Source organism: Cebus imitator, unplaced genomic scaffold, assembly GCF_001604975.1.
Source record: "Cebus imitator isolate Cc_AM_T3 unplaced genomic scaffold, Cebus_imitator-1.0 Scaffold91, whole genome shotgun sequence".
Classification (NCBI taxonomy): Eukaryota; Metazoa; Chordata; class Mammalia; order Primates; family Cebidae; genus Cebus; species Cebus imitator.
The window spans coordinates 6861277-6879403 of NW_016107406.1; the positions used below are offsets into that span (position 1 = coordinate 6861277).

Sequence of the window (18127 nt, forward strand, 5' to 3'; positions counted from 1 at the left end):
GGTTTCACCATGTTGACCAGGATGGTCTCGATCTCTTGACCTCATGATCCACCCGCCTCGGCCTCCCAAAGTGCTGGGATTACAGGCGTGAGCCACCGCGCCCGGCCAGGGAATTTTTGTATTTTCTAAAAATCAGAGATAAGTGAGATGTTATTATGTAAACACCTTTTAAAATATGTATAGAGGTTGCCAGATTTGTTTTTAATTAGTATATTTGGAAAAATACAAATGCATTCTCATTTGTAGGAAATTTATATAATACAGTTAGAGTGAAATTTCCCCATTCCTACTTCCTTTCTGAAAAATGTTTCTCTCTCTTCCCAGACTTTTTCCATGCACTAAAAACGTATAATACTTCTAGAAATATAAACTTTTTTTCAAAAATGGATCATGCTGTATTATTTTGCAAATTATTTTTCCACTTAATGCATTTTAGACATATAAAATGTGTGTATTTGTGTACACATATTTATATTTACATTATTTCATTGTTTAAAAATTTCTGCCTAGGATTCTATTGAATGACTATTATATGGTTTATTTAACAGCTTTTCTATTGAGACATTAGTTGTTTTTCAGTTATCCACTATTACAAACAGTGGAATCCATTTAATTCTTGTGTATTTCTCTAATATAGATACTTAACTGTGAAGATATATAATTTTAATTGTTTATAAAGACATTCAAGCCAGGCCTGGTGGTTTGTGCTTGTGGTCCTGGTACTTGGGAAGCTGAGGCAGGAGAATTACTTGAACCTAGGAGGCGGAAGTTGCAGTGAGCCAAGATCGCGCCACTGCACTCCAGCCTGGAGTGTTGAGAGTGAGACTCTGTTTAAAAAAAAAAAAAAAGACATTCAAAAGAGGCAGACTAGGCCCGGGTCGGGTGACTTGCTTGTAATTCAAGCACTTTGGGAGGCCGAGGTAGGCGAATCACTTGAGGTCAGGAGTTCAAGACCAACCTGACCAGCATGGCAAAACCCCGTCTCTACTGAAAATTAAAAAAAAAAAAAAAAAAAAAAAAAAATAGCCAGGCATGGTGGTGGGAGCCTGTAATCCCAGCTACTCAGTAGAAGGCTGAGGTAAGAGAATTGCTTGAACTCAGGAGGCGGAGGTTGCCGTGAGCCGAGATTGTGATATTGCTCTCCAGCCTGGGCCACAGAGTGAGACTCGGTCTCAAAAAAAAAAAAAAAAAAAAAGAGAGAGAGAGACTACAGGACTGCCATGTGACTTGGGGATTCACAGTAATAATCAGGGCACTGTGGTCTGGCTGTCAACTGTCCCAGAGGGAGGAAGCTGGTGACGTGGACACACAGCTATGTCCACTCACCTCCCAGCTGCAGTCAGCACAGAAGCTCATTTGACTCCAAGTCAAAACCACCAGGGTCCTGACAATGCAGTGTCTGCTGCAGAAGAAAGTTCTTTATTTGTTATCGGATGGAATGGTGTGACCACTGCAGGCAGCCAGTGAAACGAAACAAGGATTGGATGAGCAGGCTCGAGGGGTTCTGATTGGCAGTCGTGTCCACAGCTGTGCGTGACGGGCGGCGGTCCGTGGTGGAGTGGTTTTAGTTCCTCACGCATGATGTATTCTCCGTTTCTGCAGTTGGCCGCCCAATCCCTGTGCGTCAGACTCTGCACCCGACCCTGGAGCAGATTGAGGAGTTGCATCAGACCTATATGGAGGAGCTTAGGAAATTATTTGAGGAGCACAAAGGAAAGTATGGCATCCCAGAGCACAAGACTCTCATTTTTAAATGACTGGACTGGAATAAGGCCTAAAGAAGGCCAACTTGGGAATAAGTGTTTTAAATACGTTTATTTTTTCTTTTGCCTGTGGCATCAGATTTGCAACAGAAAAGTATCATTTGTGGTGATGAATGCTGATGTATCCGTGGTAAATACAAGCACAGTAGAAGACTGTGGGATAAGGATGGAGATGACTATCAGACTTTTAATAATTTTCCTTGCTTATGAAGGCTAAATCATTTTACAGGCTATGAGCAGATTTAGAATTATTCATGTGCTCTGAAAAACAAAAGAAAGCTTCAAAAAATAATTAGACCTGGCCAGGCCTGGTGGCTCTTGCCTGTAATCCCAGCACTTTGGGAGGCTGAGGCAGGCAGATCACTTGAGGTCAGGAGTTTGAGACCAGCCTGGCCAACATGGTAAAACCCTGTTTCTACGAAAAATACAAAAATTAGGCTGGGTGTAGTGGCTCACGCCTGTAATCCCAGCACTTTGAGAGCCGAGGTGGGTGGATAACCTGAGGTCGGGAGTTTGAGACAAACACGGAGAAACCCCATCACTACTAAAAATGCAAAATTAGCAGGGCGTGGTGGTGCATGCCTGTAATCCCAGCCACTAGGAGGCTGAGGCAGGAGAATCACTTGAACCCGGGAGGCAGAGGTTGTGGTGAGCCAAGATCATGCCATTGCACTCCAGCCTAGGCGACAGAGTGAGACTGTCTCAAATAGTAATAATAGCTAGACCCTTTTACTAAACATCACAATAACTTAAGGTGGCGTTTTCGTGAAGTGTGACAGCTAGTGTTCACCACAGCCAGCCATTTGGAAGACAGTGCGTAAAATAGTTTGCCATATTTTACACACTACATATTTTACATAGCTGGAGAAAATATTTTTTTCTGCTTGAACAGGTCATTTGTTAGTGACTAAAGATACTTTTAATACTTAGTTTGAGCCTTTGGTCATACCAACACATTTTTATACAATAGCGCAGGATTTTTATGCCTTTTTCAAAATGGGATGAATCGGTCATACAAAACTCACGTGGAGGGGAGCTGTCTCCTCACATCTATTTATGCTTAGAATCATGCTCCTTTGCTGTAGAGAAGGAAATCTATTTGGAAGATAGGCTTTTCCACATGATTTAGGACTAGAAATTCTGGAAATTCCAAATCAGGAAATTCCAAAAAGGTTTCATGCTAATAGAAATGATGTTAATTTTCTTCCTGAATGGCCTTTTCATTATAAAATTTTCTCTAAAAGAAAGTGTTCTCCCTGGTGAGATATGTCTAGTTCATAGTTTGCCGGGCTTCGGACTCTTCTCTGACCCAGCATGATCAGGGACTTTGCCCTTCCTGATTACTGATATCCCCTCAGTGCCCAGGTCAGCTTATGGTGCTTAGCAGGCACAAAATAAGTATTTGTTTGATGAATGTATTTGTAGCTGAACATGCAAACAAACATTGCCATTAGGCTGAGAATTTTTAAAGCCGCACCGTAGGAACAGATCTGTTTTAAGATAAGAACCTCCTAACTGGGCACGGTGGCTCACGCCTGTAATCCCAGCACTTTGGAAGGCTGAAGTGGATGCATCACCTGAGGTTGGGAGCTCGAGACCAGCCTGACCAACATGGAGAAACCCTGTCTGTACTAAAAAATACAAAATTAGCCGGGCATGGTGGCACATGCCTGTAATCCCAGCTACTTGGGAGGCTGAGGCAGGAGAACATCTTGAACCCAGGAGGCGGAGGTTGCAGTGAGCCGAGATTGCGCCACTGCACTGCAGAAGGAGAATATTTGCTGTGTCTGATTGTTCTGCACCAGTAATCAACAACTGGTAAACCAATTGATAGGGAGCAAGTCAGAAAGAGGTTTCTGATAATTAGTCACTAAGTGTTAAGTAACTAGTCAGTGGACAAGAAGAATGTCTTTTCTAAACCATGTCCACTGCTAGATGTGGGTATTTGTAGGCAACTTCATGGAGTAGCCTCCCCACTTGTTGGAAATATGTCTTCAGGTTTCCAATCTTTAAATACTTAGCTTTGGATTAGAGCGCAGATTGAGATTTAGTCACGGCAAAGCTCAATCATGCTGGGTAATGCCTTAAGAAGGAAAGCATGTCACCCCCCCCCCACCAACACACACACACACACACACACACACACACACACACACACAGACATACACACAACCCCCAAACTTCTCAGTTGTTCTCCAGGACATTTTTTAGCCCCTCAGCTTTTTGATTTCACGCTTGTTGAGCAATCCAGGAGTCCACTGACCCGTGAGCTTGAAATTATTTCAATTTTGATCAAAGCAGGGCCTTTCACTTATTTNTAGCCTCCCCACTTGTTGGAAATATGTCTTCAGGTTTCCAATCTTTAAATACTTAGCTTTGGATTAGAGCGCAGATTGAGATTTAGTCACGGCAAGCTCAATCATGCTGGGTAATGCCTTAAGAAGGAAAGCATGTCACCCCCCCCTCCACCAACACACACACACACACACACACACACACACACACACAGACACACACACACACAACCCAGAAACTTCTCAGTTGTTCTACAGGAAGTTTTTTAGGCCAGAATCTGTTTGATTTCACGCTTGTTGAGCAATCCAGGAGTCCACTGACCCGTGAGCTTGAAATTATTTCAATTTTGATCAAAGCAGGGCCTTTCACTTATTTTTAAAAACCTGTGAGTTGGGCCAGGCGTGGTGGCTCATGCCTATAATCCCAGCACTTTGGTAGGCCGAGGTAGGCAGATCACTTGAGGTCAGGAATTCGAGACCAGCCTGGCTAACATGGTGAAACCCCGCCTCTACTAAAATATACAAAACTAGCCAGGCATGGTGGTGTGCACCTGTAGTCCCAGCTACTTGAGAAGCTGAGGGAGGGGAATGGCTTGAACCCAGGAGGCGGAGATTGCAGTGAGCCGAGATCGCGCCACTGCACGCCAGCCTGGCGACAGAGCAAGACTCGTTTCACAAAACAAAACAAAACTAAACTAAACAAAAACCATGAGTTGTATCCCCTTGGAGCAGGTTATTAAAAGCCCATGCCACATCATCTTTGCGATTTCACAGAGGTATGAGTTTTAATCTCACACTTAGTATTGAGAGGCTAAGCTGACCATCTGACATCAGCTGAATTATCTGTCAGGCAGTTAAAGCCCATGCTTGTAAATCAGAGGCATTAAAAAGTGAAAAAAGTTTGCTCACATGAAATTATCTAAAACTTTGCCATTAAAAATCTAGGCATAAGCAACTATAATTTTGGCAGTGTAATGGAGTGTAATTTTCATTATACCTGGTAGGGGACGGGGATGATGGGGTTATCTCTTTACATATTGCAATATCTAGAGATCTTAATTCAGCCATGCCAGAAATCTATTCATGTATGCAAAGCATACCTGTAAGTTCCACATAGTCCTGTAGATTGCAAATGAATTTTTTGATATGAATTTTTGCTACCAGACAACTGTTGGACATATTCACTAGTATGGTTTGATGGAGATCTCGTCCATTGTAAAGGTTCCCATCAACTAGGTAATTGGACATAAATTTTAAACAGCAGGTGGGTAGAGTGGCTCATGCCTCTAATCCTGGAACTTTGGGAGACCAAGGTGGGTGGATCACCTGAGGCCAGTAGTTTGAGACCAGCCTGGGCCAACATGGTGAAACCCCATCTCTACTGAAAATACAAAAATTAGCCGGGCGTGGTAGTGCACACCTGTAATCCCAGCTGCTCGGGAGGCTGAGGCAAGAGAATCACTTGAACCCTGGAGGCAGAGGTTGCAGTGAGCCGAGATTGCGCCACTGCACTCCAGCCTGGGTACAGCCTGGGTGACAAGAGAGAAACTCCATCTCGAAAAAAATAATTTTTTTTTTTTAAACAGCAAGGCCAAACAATGATAACAGAAATAACCGTGGAACACTGTAAGAGAAACATTTCCTTGGGAAAACGTGCATGTATGCTGTTTGATTTGGACATTTTTCCCTGTGTTTGCATTGCATACTGGGTACAGCCTGAGTCCTTGCTTTTGTCTTGCAGCTAGAAGCATATGAAATTGTTGATGACCAGCTAAGTCTATTATGCTCACATTGAAGGTTGCAGCTTCAGTGCTTATGAAGGACAGCCAGCTTTGCCCTTTCAAAGGGGAACAGCAAATGATGCTAGATGTTTTGCTGCAAATCCCTGGCAACTACTATGAAAACAGTCCAAATGTGTATACTTTAGGGATGACAGGTGAACCTTTATTGTATGCATAGGATTAAAAGTGAAATCCCTGCTTTCCGTAGAATGTACTTTTCTATCATAAGAAACATGGAGATGGAATCTGGTTACAATGTCCACACATCTGTAACTTTACATTTCTTTCAACCATCTCACTGATGCAGCCTACTAAAATTTGTGATAAAGATGAAAACAGTTTTGGGGTGCATTCGCTCTACATTTTTCATCTGACAAGAGATACCATTGACAGGATTTGTTGATTGGCTGCTTTTTCCAGTAGCCCAAGATAGCTGGTTTTCATATTTGTAGGTTTTTTTGTTGTTGTTGTTGTTTTGTTTTTTTTTTGAGATGGAGTTTCACTCTTGTTGCCCAGGCTGGAGTGCAATGGTGTGATTTCACATCACTGCAAACTCTACCTCCTGGGTTCAAGTGATTCTCCTGCCTTAGCCTCCCGAGTAGCTGGGATTACAGTTATGTGCCACCACGCCTGGCTAATTTTGTATTTTTAGTAGAGATGGGGTGATTTCACCATGTTGGTCTGGTCTCAAACTCCTGACCTCAGGTGATCCGCCCACCTCGGCCTCTCAAAGTGCCGGGATTACAGCATATTTGTTTTTTTTTAACCTAAATGGCCAAATGTCTATTTGTAGAGCTGGAGGAGTTATTTCAAGTAGAATTTGTGTATCTTTGTAAGGGAGAAAAACAGAGCGACTTCTAAAATAACCAATCGGTTGCTCTAGTTTCTCTAGGAGAGCAAACACAGAGCAGTTCTTTATATTAAAAACAGGGATTTCTCTAGCGTCTTATATTTTTGTTGTTATAGTCAATCCTTCCCAAACACCTGCAGCTTAGTGCCTTACAATCTTATAGCAAAAGGATAAAGTTTATCTCAATCCATGTTAACCCATAGGATGATGACTTCCTCAGTAGCCGAATCTGGGTCTTGTTTGCATTTCGATCCTAACCCAGACAAAGGTGGTCTCTAGCAGTTTCTTGGGGAATGTTTGTGCACTAACCTGGAAATCTTGTGGGTTGTGCCAAAGAAGCCAAATTTTAGCACTAGAAGGGACTTCGCCATCTGCCTAATTATTCCTCCTGCCGATGAAGCGGTTGAACCCCAGTGAAGTTTCATGCAGATGAAAAATAACTCCATCTTCGTATTACTCTGCCCTAGACTGAGCAGGCGGTACTGCTAGTTTATGATTGCTGATTAATAAACCTAAAAATCCTCCTATAAAACAGAAGTGTCAAAAAAAAAATAGAGTGTGATTAAAAATCCACTTGAAGTGAGGGATTACACAAGGCTGAAGCAAGCTATGTTACTGGCACTGAGAACATTTTTCTTTTTGGGGGCCGGTATACATCATTGTTGATTTTTCCCTTTTGTGAGAGCTATTTTGGTGATGTGTCTTGGGCAAAGTCCAGGTTTTCAACCACAAGGTTAGCCTCTAGAGCCTTATGTATTGAAGGAGTGAATAAGGCAAGGTGTCATATGCCCATGACAACTGACAGACCCAGAAAAAAATCTTTATCCGTTGTGCTGTGATCATTAAAGCAGGCCAGAGCAATCCTGTTACTCAACAGAGGTGGAGGCCAAGCTTCTGTCACCTCAGTGACAGTGCTAAGCCCAGACTCAATTCTGGCTCCAGCCTCATTCAGCTGGGTTATCACAGCTGCTTTTTTTTTTTTTTAAGCAGCTCTTAGATTCTGGTGAAGAATCATCTTAGGCTCTCTTGAGAACAAACATAAACCTGATGTTCCTGCTGTTCCCAAGGGCTGCATAATTCTCTCCTACTCCATTTCCAGACCAACTTGGAGCCTTAGATCTTTCTGGTTGGATTCCAGACCCTGCCGTATGGGTGTGCAGTGATGCAGGGACAATCAGAGAACGAGAACCTGGTTGCCCCACTCTTTTCTACTCTCCGGTCTTCTGTTTTAGACAGTCCTTCAGCCTTTGATCTTTTAGTAACTGGCTAAGCGACCTGGGCTCCATTCTTTCCTATGTAAATAGGGTTAAGAGTGAATGATCCTCAAGGTCACTTCTGCCTGTATTTTATGGTCTCTGCCTGGCCTTTTGTCTGTCAGGGCAATAACGCCTCATCGGAGGTGTAGGTTTATCTGATAATTCTGCCTTTTCCTCTGTCATTTTTTTCTGTTTCTCCAGAAATGCGGTGAGCTGAAATGATTGTCTCACTTTCTTGGCATATGTGTGTGTCTATACGTGCATATACAAACACACACACACAAACGCTTTATATATCTGTATATATCGCAAATTATATATATATATAAAATCACAAATTATATATAATGTAATCACAAATTATATGTATCAAATTGCTACTGGAATTTATGCAGGATCACGATGATATTTAGTCATGCGTTTCTGAGAAATAATTTAATTTCCTAAATAAAAAGAGATGGAATTTATCTAAGAAGCTGCCTCCTTTTTATCCTTCAAAACTATGGAATAACACAGTTTATTACTTGTTAAAATCTTCATAGGAGACTGTGAAGTTTTTATATTTTCTACATGGGATGTGATGTAGTGTGTTTATAAAAGCTTTCCATTTGTAAAAGTTTTGACCAATAAATGTGTTTTTATGCCTGAATGATAACGTTATGAGTGTGGTTTTTAACCTGGATAGAATGTTTTTCATCTCCCACACTTTGGCAAAGCTGAATTAATTTAGATTGGGGATGAATATTGGCGAGAGAACTGGCGCGAAATTGTGAGTATTGCAAATTGTCAGAGTGAGGAGTCAGCACTTTAACTTCTCCTGATGGAATACAAAATAGAACAGAAAGCAGGGGCAGGGTTAACTGAAAACTGCAGGTGGACAGGAATGAAAGAACTGCGGATGGAGGAGGAAGTGAGTCTACCAGCTGCCATGGTCTCATGTGGTTGGAAAAACAAGAGAGGCTTCTAGGATTCAGAAATATTCAAAAACTAGTAAAAAGAATTGCAGATTACACATCAAGTCAATTACTGCTAATGGCGTGGGGTTTCTTTTGGAGTAATGAAAAATGTTCTAAAATAAATCACAGTCGTGGTTACACAGTGCTGCGAATATTCTAACCCCTACCCAAGTTCTTCATTTTAAATGGGTAAATTGGATGATATGTGAATTATATCTTAATAAAGCCGTGGTATAAAATCAAGTGAGTCAGGCACTTGCCAAAATAATGAAAGACGCTAAGAGCGAAATTCTTTTCTGTGTCAAGAATGAAGTTGCCTCCCTTTGGATGTCAGCACTTTGTAGGATAAAGCTTCTGCCTTGATTTTCTGGTGTTCATCATCGAGATCAGTGTTTTCCATCCTCTTTTTAAAATATTTTATTGGATAAAGAACATGCTGTTGTATTATGGTGTAAAATACTGCTTGACTTTAATTTTTCCCAGTATTTTCATTATACTGTAGCATAATACTGTGCATTATGTTATCATATAAAACAATAGGCAACATTTTCCGTTCATCTACGAGGTGCCAGACACAGGATTAAATATTTTATGTATGTTGTGACATTTAGCTCTTAAAATAGCCCTATGAGATTGGTACTGTTTTTATTCTATAGGCTAGGGCTCCAAGGGGTTAAAAACTGTGCTTGCAGCACCCCTGATGGCGGGCAGTGGGGCTCAGACACAGTAATACCAGGTCCTCTGGCCAGGCCTCATGCTCTGGATATAGGACCCAAAAGCCTTGAGGGTAGTGATGTTTGCTGTGAGATTCTGGGTAAGTAACTGCATACCCTTTACCTATTAAAGGAGAGGACGAGACAGAAAGGCTAAGGTTCTTTCTGGGTTTCTCTAAGTCATGATTCTATTCTAAAGCCATTTCTGAGCAGCCCTCTTTTCCAAAATCCAATGAGCACAGCAGCCATCCTCAGCACTAAGGACAGCACCTGGGGACCCTTTATATAATGGCAAAATGGTATACCCATTATTAAAAGGACAAAGCCAGAAAGTTTCATAAATGGACTAATATTTGTTGTCAAGTATTTACAAAGAACGCCTGGCCAGGCACAGTGGCTGACGCCTGCAATTCCAACACTTGGAAAGGCCTAGGTGGGCAGATCACCTGAGGTCAGGGGTTCGAAACCAGCCTGGCCAATATGGTGAAACCCCATCTCTACTAAAAATACAAAAATTAGTCAGGTGTGGTGGCGGGCACCTGTAATCCCAGCTACTTGGCAGGCTGAGGCAGGAGAACCGTTTGAACCTGGGAGGCAGAGGTTGCAGTCAGCCAGCAACAGATGGAGACACTGCCTCAACAAAATTAAAATTAAAAAAAAAAAAAACTTGTGCAGTCAAAAGTCTTGATTTTTAGAAGCTATTACTATGATACATAGAGCATTTTCTGGGGAAAGATAGCTTTTCAAAACTGTTATCTTTAAATTCATTTTATTACATGTGCATACTAAGGGTGTGTGTTTCTAAGTACCTTGACACATGTTTCTCATAAGATGACCACATGTTCCAAATTTAAGAAGAATCTCTGCACCTTCTTCAGTTCTCCAACAACATCTTAAAAAATTCTAGATGTAAAGAAAATTTAAACTTTAGTTTGACCTGGCATTGATTTTTTTTTTTTTTTTTTTTTTTTTTTTTTATTTTTTTTTTTTTTTTTTTTTTTTTTTTTTTTTTTTTTTTGAGACGGAGTTTCGCTCTTGTTACCCAGGCTGGAGTGCAATGGCGCCATCTCGGCTCACCGCAACCTCTGCCTCCTAGGTTCAGGCAATTCTCCTGCCTCAACCTCCTGAGTAGCTGGGATTACAGGCACACGCCACCATGCCCAGCTGATTTTTTGTATTTTTAGTAGAGACGGGGTTTCACCATGTTGACCAGGATGGTCTCGATCTCTTGACCTCGTGATCCACCCGCCTCGGCCTCCCAAAGTGCTGGGATGGCACTGATATTTTATGTGCTGCCGAAGCAAAGGAATGGTGTAATTTATCTTAGGTTGGTTCATGATATAAGGACAGAATCATATAAATTATAATTTCAAATTGACAATTTAAAAATAACATTGGATCTATGAATATAGAATTTTCATTCATCTCAAAGAATTGTAACAAGATTTACAGAAGGGTTTATATGTTATATAGGGTTCATACATTACATATTTAGATAGAGATATTGATGCTGATTCGTTACTATTATTGAAATAATACCAAAACAAAGGAAATTTTAAATCATTAATAACAGCAAATATGTTTCATTTAGCAATGAATTATACCTTGAAAGCTGAATTTGGGCTTGGTGTGATGGCTCATGCTTGTAATCCCAGCACTTTGGGAGGCTGAGATGGGAGAACTGCTTGAGCTCAGCGGTTTGAGACCAGCCTGGGCAACATGGAGAAACCCTCTCTCTACAAAAAATACAAAACTTAGCTGGGTATGGTGGTGTGCACCTGTAGTCCCAGCTACTTGGGAAGCGAAGGTGGAAAGATGGCTTGAGCTCAGGAGGCAGAGGTTGCAGTGAGCAGAGATCATGCCACTGCACTCCAGCCTGGGTGACAGAGCAAGACCCTGTCTCAAAAAAGATGAATTTGATTTATGTTTTGAGTAAGATATGGTCGGTTGAACTTAGTGTATGATTACATGGCGGCACTGGGAATGTGACCTAGGGAGTCTCTAGCACATTTCTGTGGAGAGCAACACATTTTGCTGTTTCAAACCAGGTCACAAGCATACCTGTGCCTATAGGCACTGAGAGCTCTGGAGGCAATGGGTAATGTTTCCAGCCAGGGAACCCTTTGATGAGACATCAACCCACATACCTTCCCTTTTCTACCTGCTTCTGTTATGTATTTTTTTCCTCTTGGCATTGGCTTCTGCTTTGTCCATCATCCAGGATAAAGAAAAATAAAAGGAAGAGAAGGAGGGAAAGAGGAAAGTTGAATTGCAAGAAGCACCAAGAACTTGTGTTTTCTCAGAGGTAAGGTCAAGAACCAGGAAAGTCGGGAAGAGGTGAAAAGGAAGAGATGAAACGGTATTGAGGAGGAAGGATAGGAGACAAGGAGAGGAAGGTACCTATCATTATACATTTCTTATTAAACATTTTACGTTTTCTATTAAAGAGTCTCTCACATCCCAGGGCATGGTGTGTCCTTGTCCTGGGGGACGTTCATTTCAGCCATGGATGGTAGGAACACACTTGGTGCTGCCTGAATGAAATATTATCTTGGAAATGGTATCCCTCTGAAGGAAGGTAGAGCCTCTTTTTAGTCCTTTCCTGGCAGTCTGAAGGAACGATTTCTGCTTTAGAAGTTGTATTAGTCTGTTCTCATGTTGCTAATACAGACATACCCAAAGCTGGGTAATTTATAAAGAAAAGAGGTTTTAATTGACTCTGTTCCACATGGCTGGGAAGGCCTCACAGTCATGGCAGAAGATGAAGGGGAAGCAAGACATGTCTTAGCAGCAGGCAAGAGAGCATGTGTAGGGGAACTCTTCTTTATAAAATCATTAGATCTTGTGAGACGTATTCAAGATCATGAGAACAGTACAGGAAAGACCCATCCCATGATTCAGTTACCCCTCACTGGGTCCCTCCCAAGATTAGATTTGGGTGGAGACACAGCCAAGCCATATCATTCTGCCCCTGGCCCCTCCCAAATCTCGTGTCCTCACATTTCAAAACCAATCATGCCTTCCCAACAGTTCCCCAAAGTCTTAACTGATTCCAGCATTAACTCTAAACTCCACAATCCAAAGTCTCATCTGAGACAAGGCAAATCCCTTCTGCTTATGAGCCTGTAAAATCAAAAGCAAGTTAGTTACTTCCCAGATACACTGGGGTACAGGTGTTGGGTAAATATAGTCATCCCAAATGGGAGAAATTGGCCAAAACAAAGGGGCTACAGGCCCCATGAAAGGGCAGTTGGCTGGACCTTAAAGCCCCCAAACAATTTCCTTTGATTCCATGCCTCACATCCAGGTCACACTGATGCAAGAAGTGGGTTCCCACAGTCTTGGGAACCTCTGCCCTTGTGTCGTTGCAGGGTACAGCCCTGTCCCCTCCTGGCTGCTTTCATGGCCTGACATAGTGTCTGCAGCTTTTCCAAGTGCACTGTGCAAGCTGTTGGTGGATCTACCATTCTGGGGTCTGGAGGATGGTGGCCCTCTTATCACACCTCCACTAAGCAGTGCTCCAGTGAAGAATTGGTGTGGGGATGCCAACCCCACATTTCCCTTCTGCACTGCCCTAACAAGGTTCTACATGAGGGCTCTATGCCTGCAGCAAATTTCTGCCTGGACATCAGGTATTTCCATATATCTTCTGAAATCTAGGTGGAAGTTCCTAAACCTCAGTTCTTGACTTCTGTGTGCCCACAGTTTCAACACCGCATGGAAGCTACCAAGGGCTGGGGCTTGCACCCTGTGAAGCAATGATCTGAGCTGTACATTGTGCTCTTTTAGCCATGGCTGGGACACAGGGCGCCCAGTCCCAAGACTGCACAAAGCAGCAAGGTTTCCCAGCCCATGAAACCATTTGTTCCTCCTAGGCCTTCAGGTCTGTGATGGGAGGGGCTGCTGTGAAGACCTCTGACATGTCTTGGAGACATTTTCCTCATTGTCTTAGTGATTAGCATTTGGCTTCTCACTATTTATGTAAATGTCTGCAGCCCGCTTGAATTTCACCTTAGAAAATGGGTTTTTCTTTTCTATCGTATTGTCAGGCTGCAAATTTTCTGAACTTTTATGGTCTGCTTCCTCTTGAACACTTTGCTGCTTAGAAATTTCCTACACCACATACCCTTAATTATCTCTCTGAAGTTAAAGTTCCGCAGACCTCTAGGGCAGGGGCAAAACGCTGCCAGTCATTTTGCATAACAAGAGTGACCTTTACTCAAGTTCCCAAGTTCCTTATCTCTATCTGAGACCACCTCAGCCTGAGATTTATTGTCCATATCACTATCAGCATTTTGGTCAAAGCCATTCAACAAGTCTCTAGGAAGTTCCAAACTTTCCCACATTTTCCTATCTTCTTCTGAGCCTTCCAAATTGTTCCAGCCCCTGCCTGTTACCCAATTACAAAGTTGCTTCCACATTTTCAGGTATCTTTATAACAATGCCTCATTACTCACTACCAGTTTACTGTATTAGTCCATTTTCATACTGCTATAAAGAAATAGCCAAGTCTGGGTAATTTGCAAAGAAAAATAAGTTTAATGGACTCACAGTTTCACATGGCTGGGGAGGCCTCACAATCATGGCAGAAGATGAAGGAGGAGCAAAGGCACATCTTACATGGTGGTGGGCAAGAGAGCACGTGCAGGGGAACTGCCCTTTATAAAACCATCAGATCTCATGAGACTTATTCACTAAAATGAACAGCATGGGAAAACCCGCCCAATGATTCAATTATCTCCCACTGGGTTCCTCCCATGACGCATGGGAATTATGGGAGCTATTCAAGATGAGATTTGAGTGGGGACACAGCCAAACCATACCAGAAGTTCAAACTCTCCTAGCCCCATGAGACTACTATCATAAGGATTTTTATTATTTACCTGATTGCTGTTATGAATTCTCTACCTCTTACCTAGAAAGCTAGACAGCTGAAGATGTTAGCTGAAATTATGAGAGACTTTTAAAGTCCATTTCCTCCCCCTCAAATACAATGACAAGTTGATGGGTGATATAGCAACTTCAAATAGTCAAGTGAAAACAGAATAGTAAAATTGCTTTGTTCAGATCTGCATAGGCAAGGTGACCTTTAGAGCTACATGTTTCCACTGTTATTGTAGAGGGTTCTATGAAACAAACCATCAGGATGACCTGACTTCAGTCACTGAGTTTAGACATTTAGATGACAAAGCTTATGCAAAGCAGTGTGCCCAAATGGTGATTGTGGCCAGAGAAAACACTCTTCATAAGGAACCGTTGATCGTAAACTTTTGGGTCTCACGGAAACCTTTACGATATCTTTTTGGACTGCCTTTATTGCAGAGATTATTTCCCTTTCGACATCTTGATAGGCTTAGAAACTGCCCCAGGGCCACCATTATTTCAAAGGAGCAATTTCTCTTCCATCTTGCTTGTGATTTCTCTTTGCTCTGGGCTCTAGATTTTGAAAACATGTGGATGCAGTGACTTTAGTCTGATACCCTATCAGGGGTATGTAATATGTTTTCTGCTAATTCTCTCAGTTCCATCAGGATTATTTCTTTGCCAGAATTATTTGGCAAGAATCCACTGAAGAATGACTTTCAGCTTTGTTTGTGGTTACTAAATTAAATAGGAATTTCCTGCATCTCTCCATGATTCAGAGATTCTCACAGAGGCCCAGGCTGTACAGTGTGTTTATGCCAGTAAACACTAAGAAGTCCAGGCTGGGCACGGTGGCTTGCTCCTGTAATCCCAGCACTTTGGGAGGTTGGTGGATCACTTGAGGTCAGGAGTTCAAGACCAGCCTGACTAATAACATGGGGAAACCCCATCTCTACTAAATATAAAAATTAGCCACGTGCCATGGCAGGCACATGTAATACTAGCTGCTCAGGAGGCTGTGGCATGAGAATCACTTGAATCTGGGAGGCAGAGGTTACAGGGAGCCAAGATTGTGCCACTGCACTCCAGCCTAGATGACAGAGCAAGCCCCTATCTCAAAAAAAAAAAAAAAAAATTAAGACATCCAGGCAGGTGCAGCAATCCCAGCACTTTGGGAGACCAAGGTGGAAGGATTGCTTAAGGACAGGAGTTTGAGACCAGCCTGAACAAGATGGCAAGACCCCATCTCTACAAGTAATTTTAAAAATTAGCCATGCATGGTGGTGCATGCCTGTGATCTCAGCTACTTGGGAGGTTGAGGTGGGAGAATCACTTGAGTCCATGCCATTGAGGCTGCAGTGAGCTATGATCATACCACTGCACTCCAGCCTAGGCAACAGAACAAGACCATGACTCAAAATAAGTGAGTAAGAAGCCTGGATGCAGCACAGGGCCCAGTGCTTTAGTGCATCCTCCCAGTGTGCAATGGAAAATTGTGATCAAGCACTGACTTGGTGAAAAGAGCCGAGGCATGAACATGTGTGCTGCCCTCTCAGGGCTCACACTTCGAGAAGCATCTCATAGGAGAGAGTAAAGCCAGTGTCAAAAGAGCAATACCAACCCAGTGCTTTGGGCATGTGGAGAGATTCGTTCTGGCTGAGGGATCTGGAAGGGAGTCACGGCAGGGACGGAATTGACTTGGGCATGCAAGGATGAGGAAGATTTAGGTGGGCACTAAGGGAAAGCTCAAGCCAAGGAGTCGGACAGGCTGACCAACTTGTCGCTGTTTGCCTGAGACTTTCATGGTTTAGTAGTAAAAGCTCCTGTCCTAGTGATGTATGCACACCCCAAAATTGGGGCTCAGCCCAGGGGGGTTCTCAGTTTTATACAGGAAAGAATTTGAGAGCAAGATAACAGAGTAAAAATGGCTGCTCCAGAGACAGAGCAGGGCTACCCATAGGCAGAGTGGCCCTTGTGGATTGCTGGCTAGCTACATTGACAGCTACTCCTTAATTATATGCTAAAGGAGGAGCGTGATATTCATGAATTTTCCAAAAAAGGGGTGTGGAGTTCCTGGAACCAAGGGTTCTTCCAACCATATAAGGTGAATTCTGGGCATTTCCATGGCATTTGTAAATTGTCATGGCTCTGGTAGGTGTGTCTTTTAGCATGCTGATGAATTGCAATTGTGTACAATGAGCAGTGAGAGCAACTAGAGGTGCTTTTCTTTGCCATCTTGATTTTAGATGGTTTTGGCTGATTGCTACATCCTGTTTTGATCCGTGGGAATCCTGACCGATGCACAGAAAACAAGTCCTTCTTCTCTCCTGCCTCAGTAGAAACCTCCTCAGTCCCAGGCAAAGTAGGCTCCTAGGCAAATTAGTCAACCTAGGCAAAGAATACTGCACAACCCTGGTATCTAGAGCCTAGCTAGCAGCTCTCTCTACCTTTGGAAGGGATGGTAGGAAGATATTTTTTTGTGTGTGTGGCGATGGGGTCTTACTCTGTCACCCAGGCTGGACTGCAGTGGTGCTGTCATGGCCTACTGCAACCTCCGCCTCCTGGGCCCAAGTGATCCTCCCACCTCAGCCTCCCAAGTAGCTGGGGTTATAGGTGTGCACACTAGGCCCAGCTAATTTTTGTATTTTTAGTAGAGATGGGGTTTTGAGCTCAAGTGATCCACCTTCCTTGATCTTTCAAAGTGCTTGGATTACAGGTGTGAGCCACCATGCCTGGCCTGGAGACATTTTTTTTTAATGTTCCAGAAGGCAGCTTTTAAACTAATTTTTGGAAAACTACGAATTCCAACTTAGCTATATAACCTATGATGCCCTGAAATTTCCCAGCTACTGGGAATGAAGTGTGAATGACGGCTTAAGGCTCTAGAAGGTCTCCATATGTTTGGGTGAGATTTTGCTGTGAGTTTCCCTTAATGCACTGTCTCGTCTGAATGGCTTTGAAACTAACAAAAGTGACTACTCCTGAAGAGTCTGAGCTCCACAGGAAGGGTTTTCTGTGATCGTGACCATCTTTTCTGTGCTTCCGTTTCTCTTTCTGCAGGGAGAAAACTTTTCCTATAATGGATTTCTAACATATTTTTAATGAAGGTGGGCCTAGACCCTGTGGCTTTTGAAACTCAAGGTATAATTAAAGGTATGAAATGTAAGGAAATGCTCAAATCTTTACATAGCATTTACTCTAAGTTTTTATTTTGTTCAGCCTTTTAGTTGTTAAAAATATACATATCAAAATCTTATTTATTTATATCTTGTGCCCAAAAAGACTATGGATGGAATGTCTCTGCTAGAGATTTCATGATCTAAATTGCTGCTACAAAACTTAACAATCAAGACCTATTAAGTATTCACTTGCAATAATAAAATTATCTCTCCTATAGGAAAGATTCACTGAGTAGGCCAGGCATGGTGGTTCAGGCCTGTAATTCCAGCAGTTTGGGAGGCCCAGGTGGGTGGATCACCTAAGGTCCGGAGCTCAAGACAAGTCTGGCCAACATGGTGAAACCCTGTTTCTACTAAAAAAAACAAAAATTAGCCAGGTGTGATGGCACGTCTGTAATCCCAGCTACTAGGGAGGCTGAGGCAGGAGAATCGCTTGAATCCAGAAGGCGGAGGTTGCAGTCAGCCGAGACTG

At 42.6% G+C, this 18127-nt stretch overlaps 1 protein-coding gene across 3 annotated transcripts in view; it reads left to right on the forward strand.

Annotated features, from left to right (window-relative positions):
• Positions 1-18127, forward strand: part of MOGAT1 (monoacylglycerol O-acyltransferase 1) — an 81141-nt gene that overhangs the window by 47922 nt on the left and 15092 nt on the right. Inside the window, exon 6 of one of the 3 annotated variants that reach the window (XM_017535314.2) lies at positions 1603-2133. In XM_017535314.2, the coding sequence (XP_017390803.1) occupies positions 1603-1757 (155 nt within the window). In that variant the 3' untranslated portion in view covers positions 1758-2133. Of the gene's footprint in view, positions 1-1602; positions 2135-18127 lie in introns of those variants that run through there. The other 2 variants (XM_037740893.1, XM_017535313.2) reach the window with 2 other exon arrangements.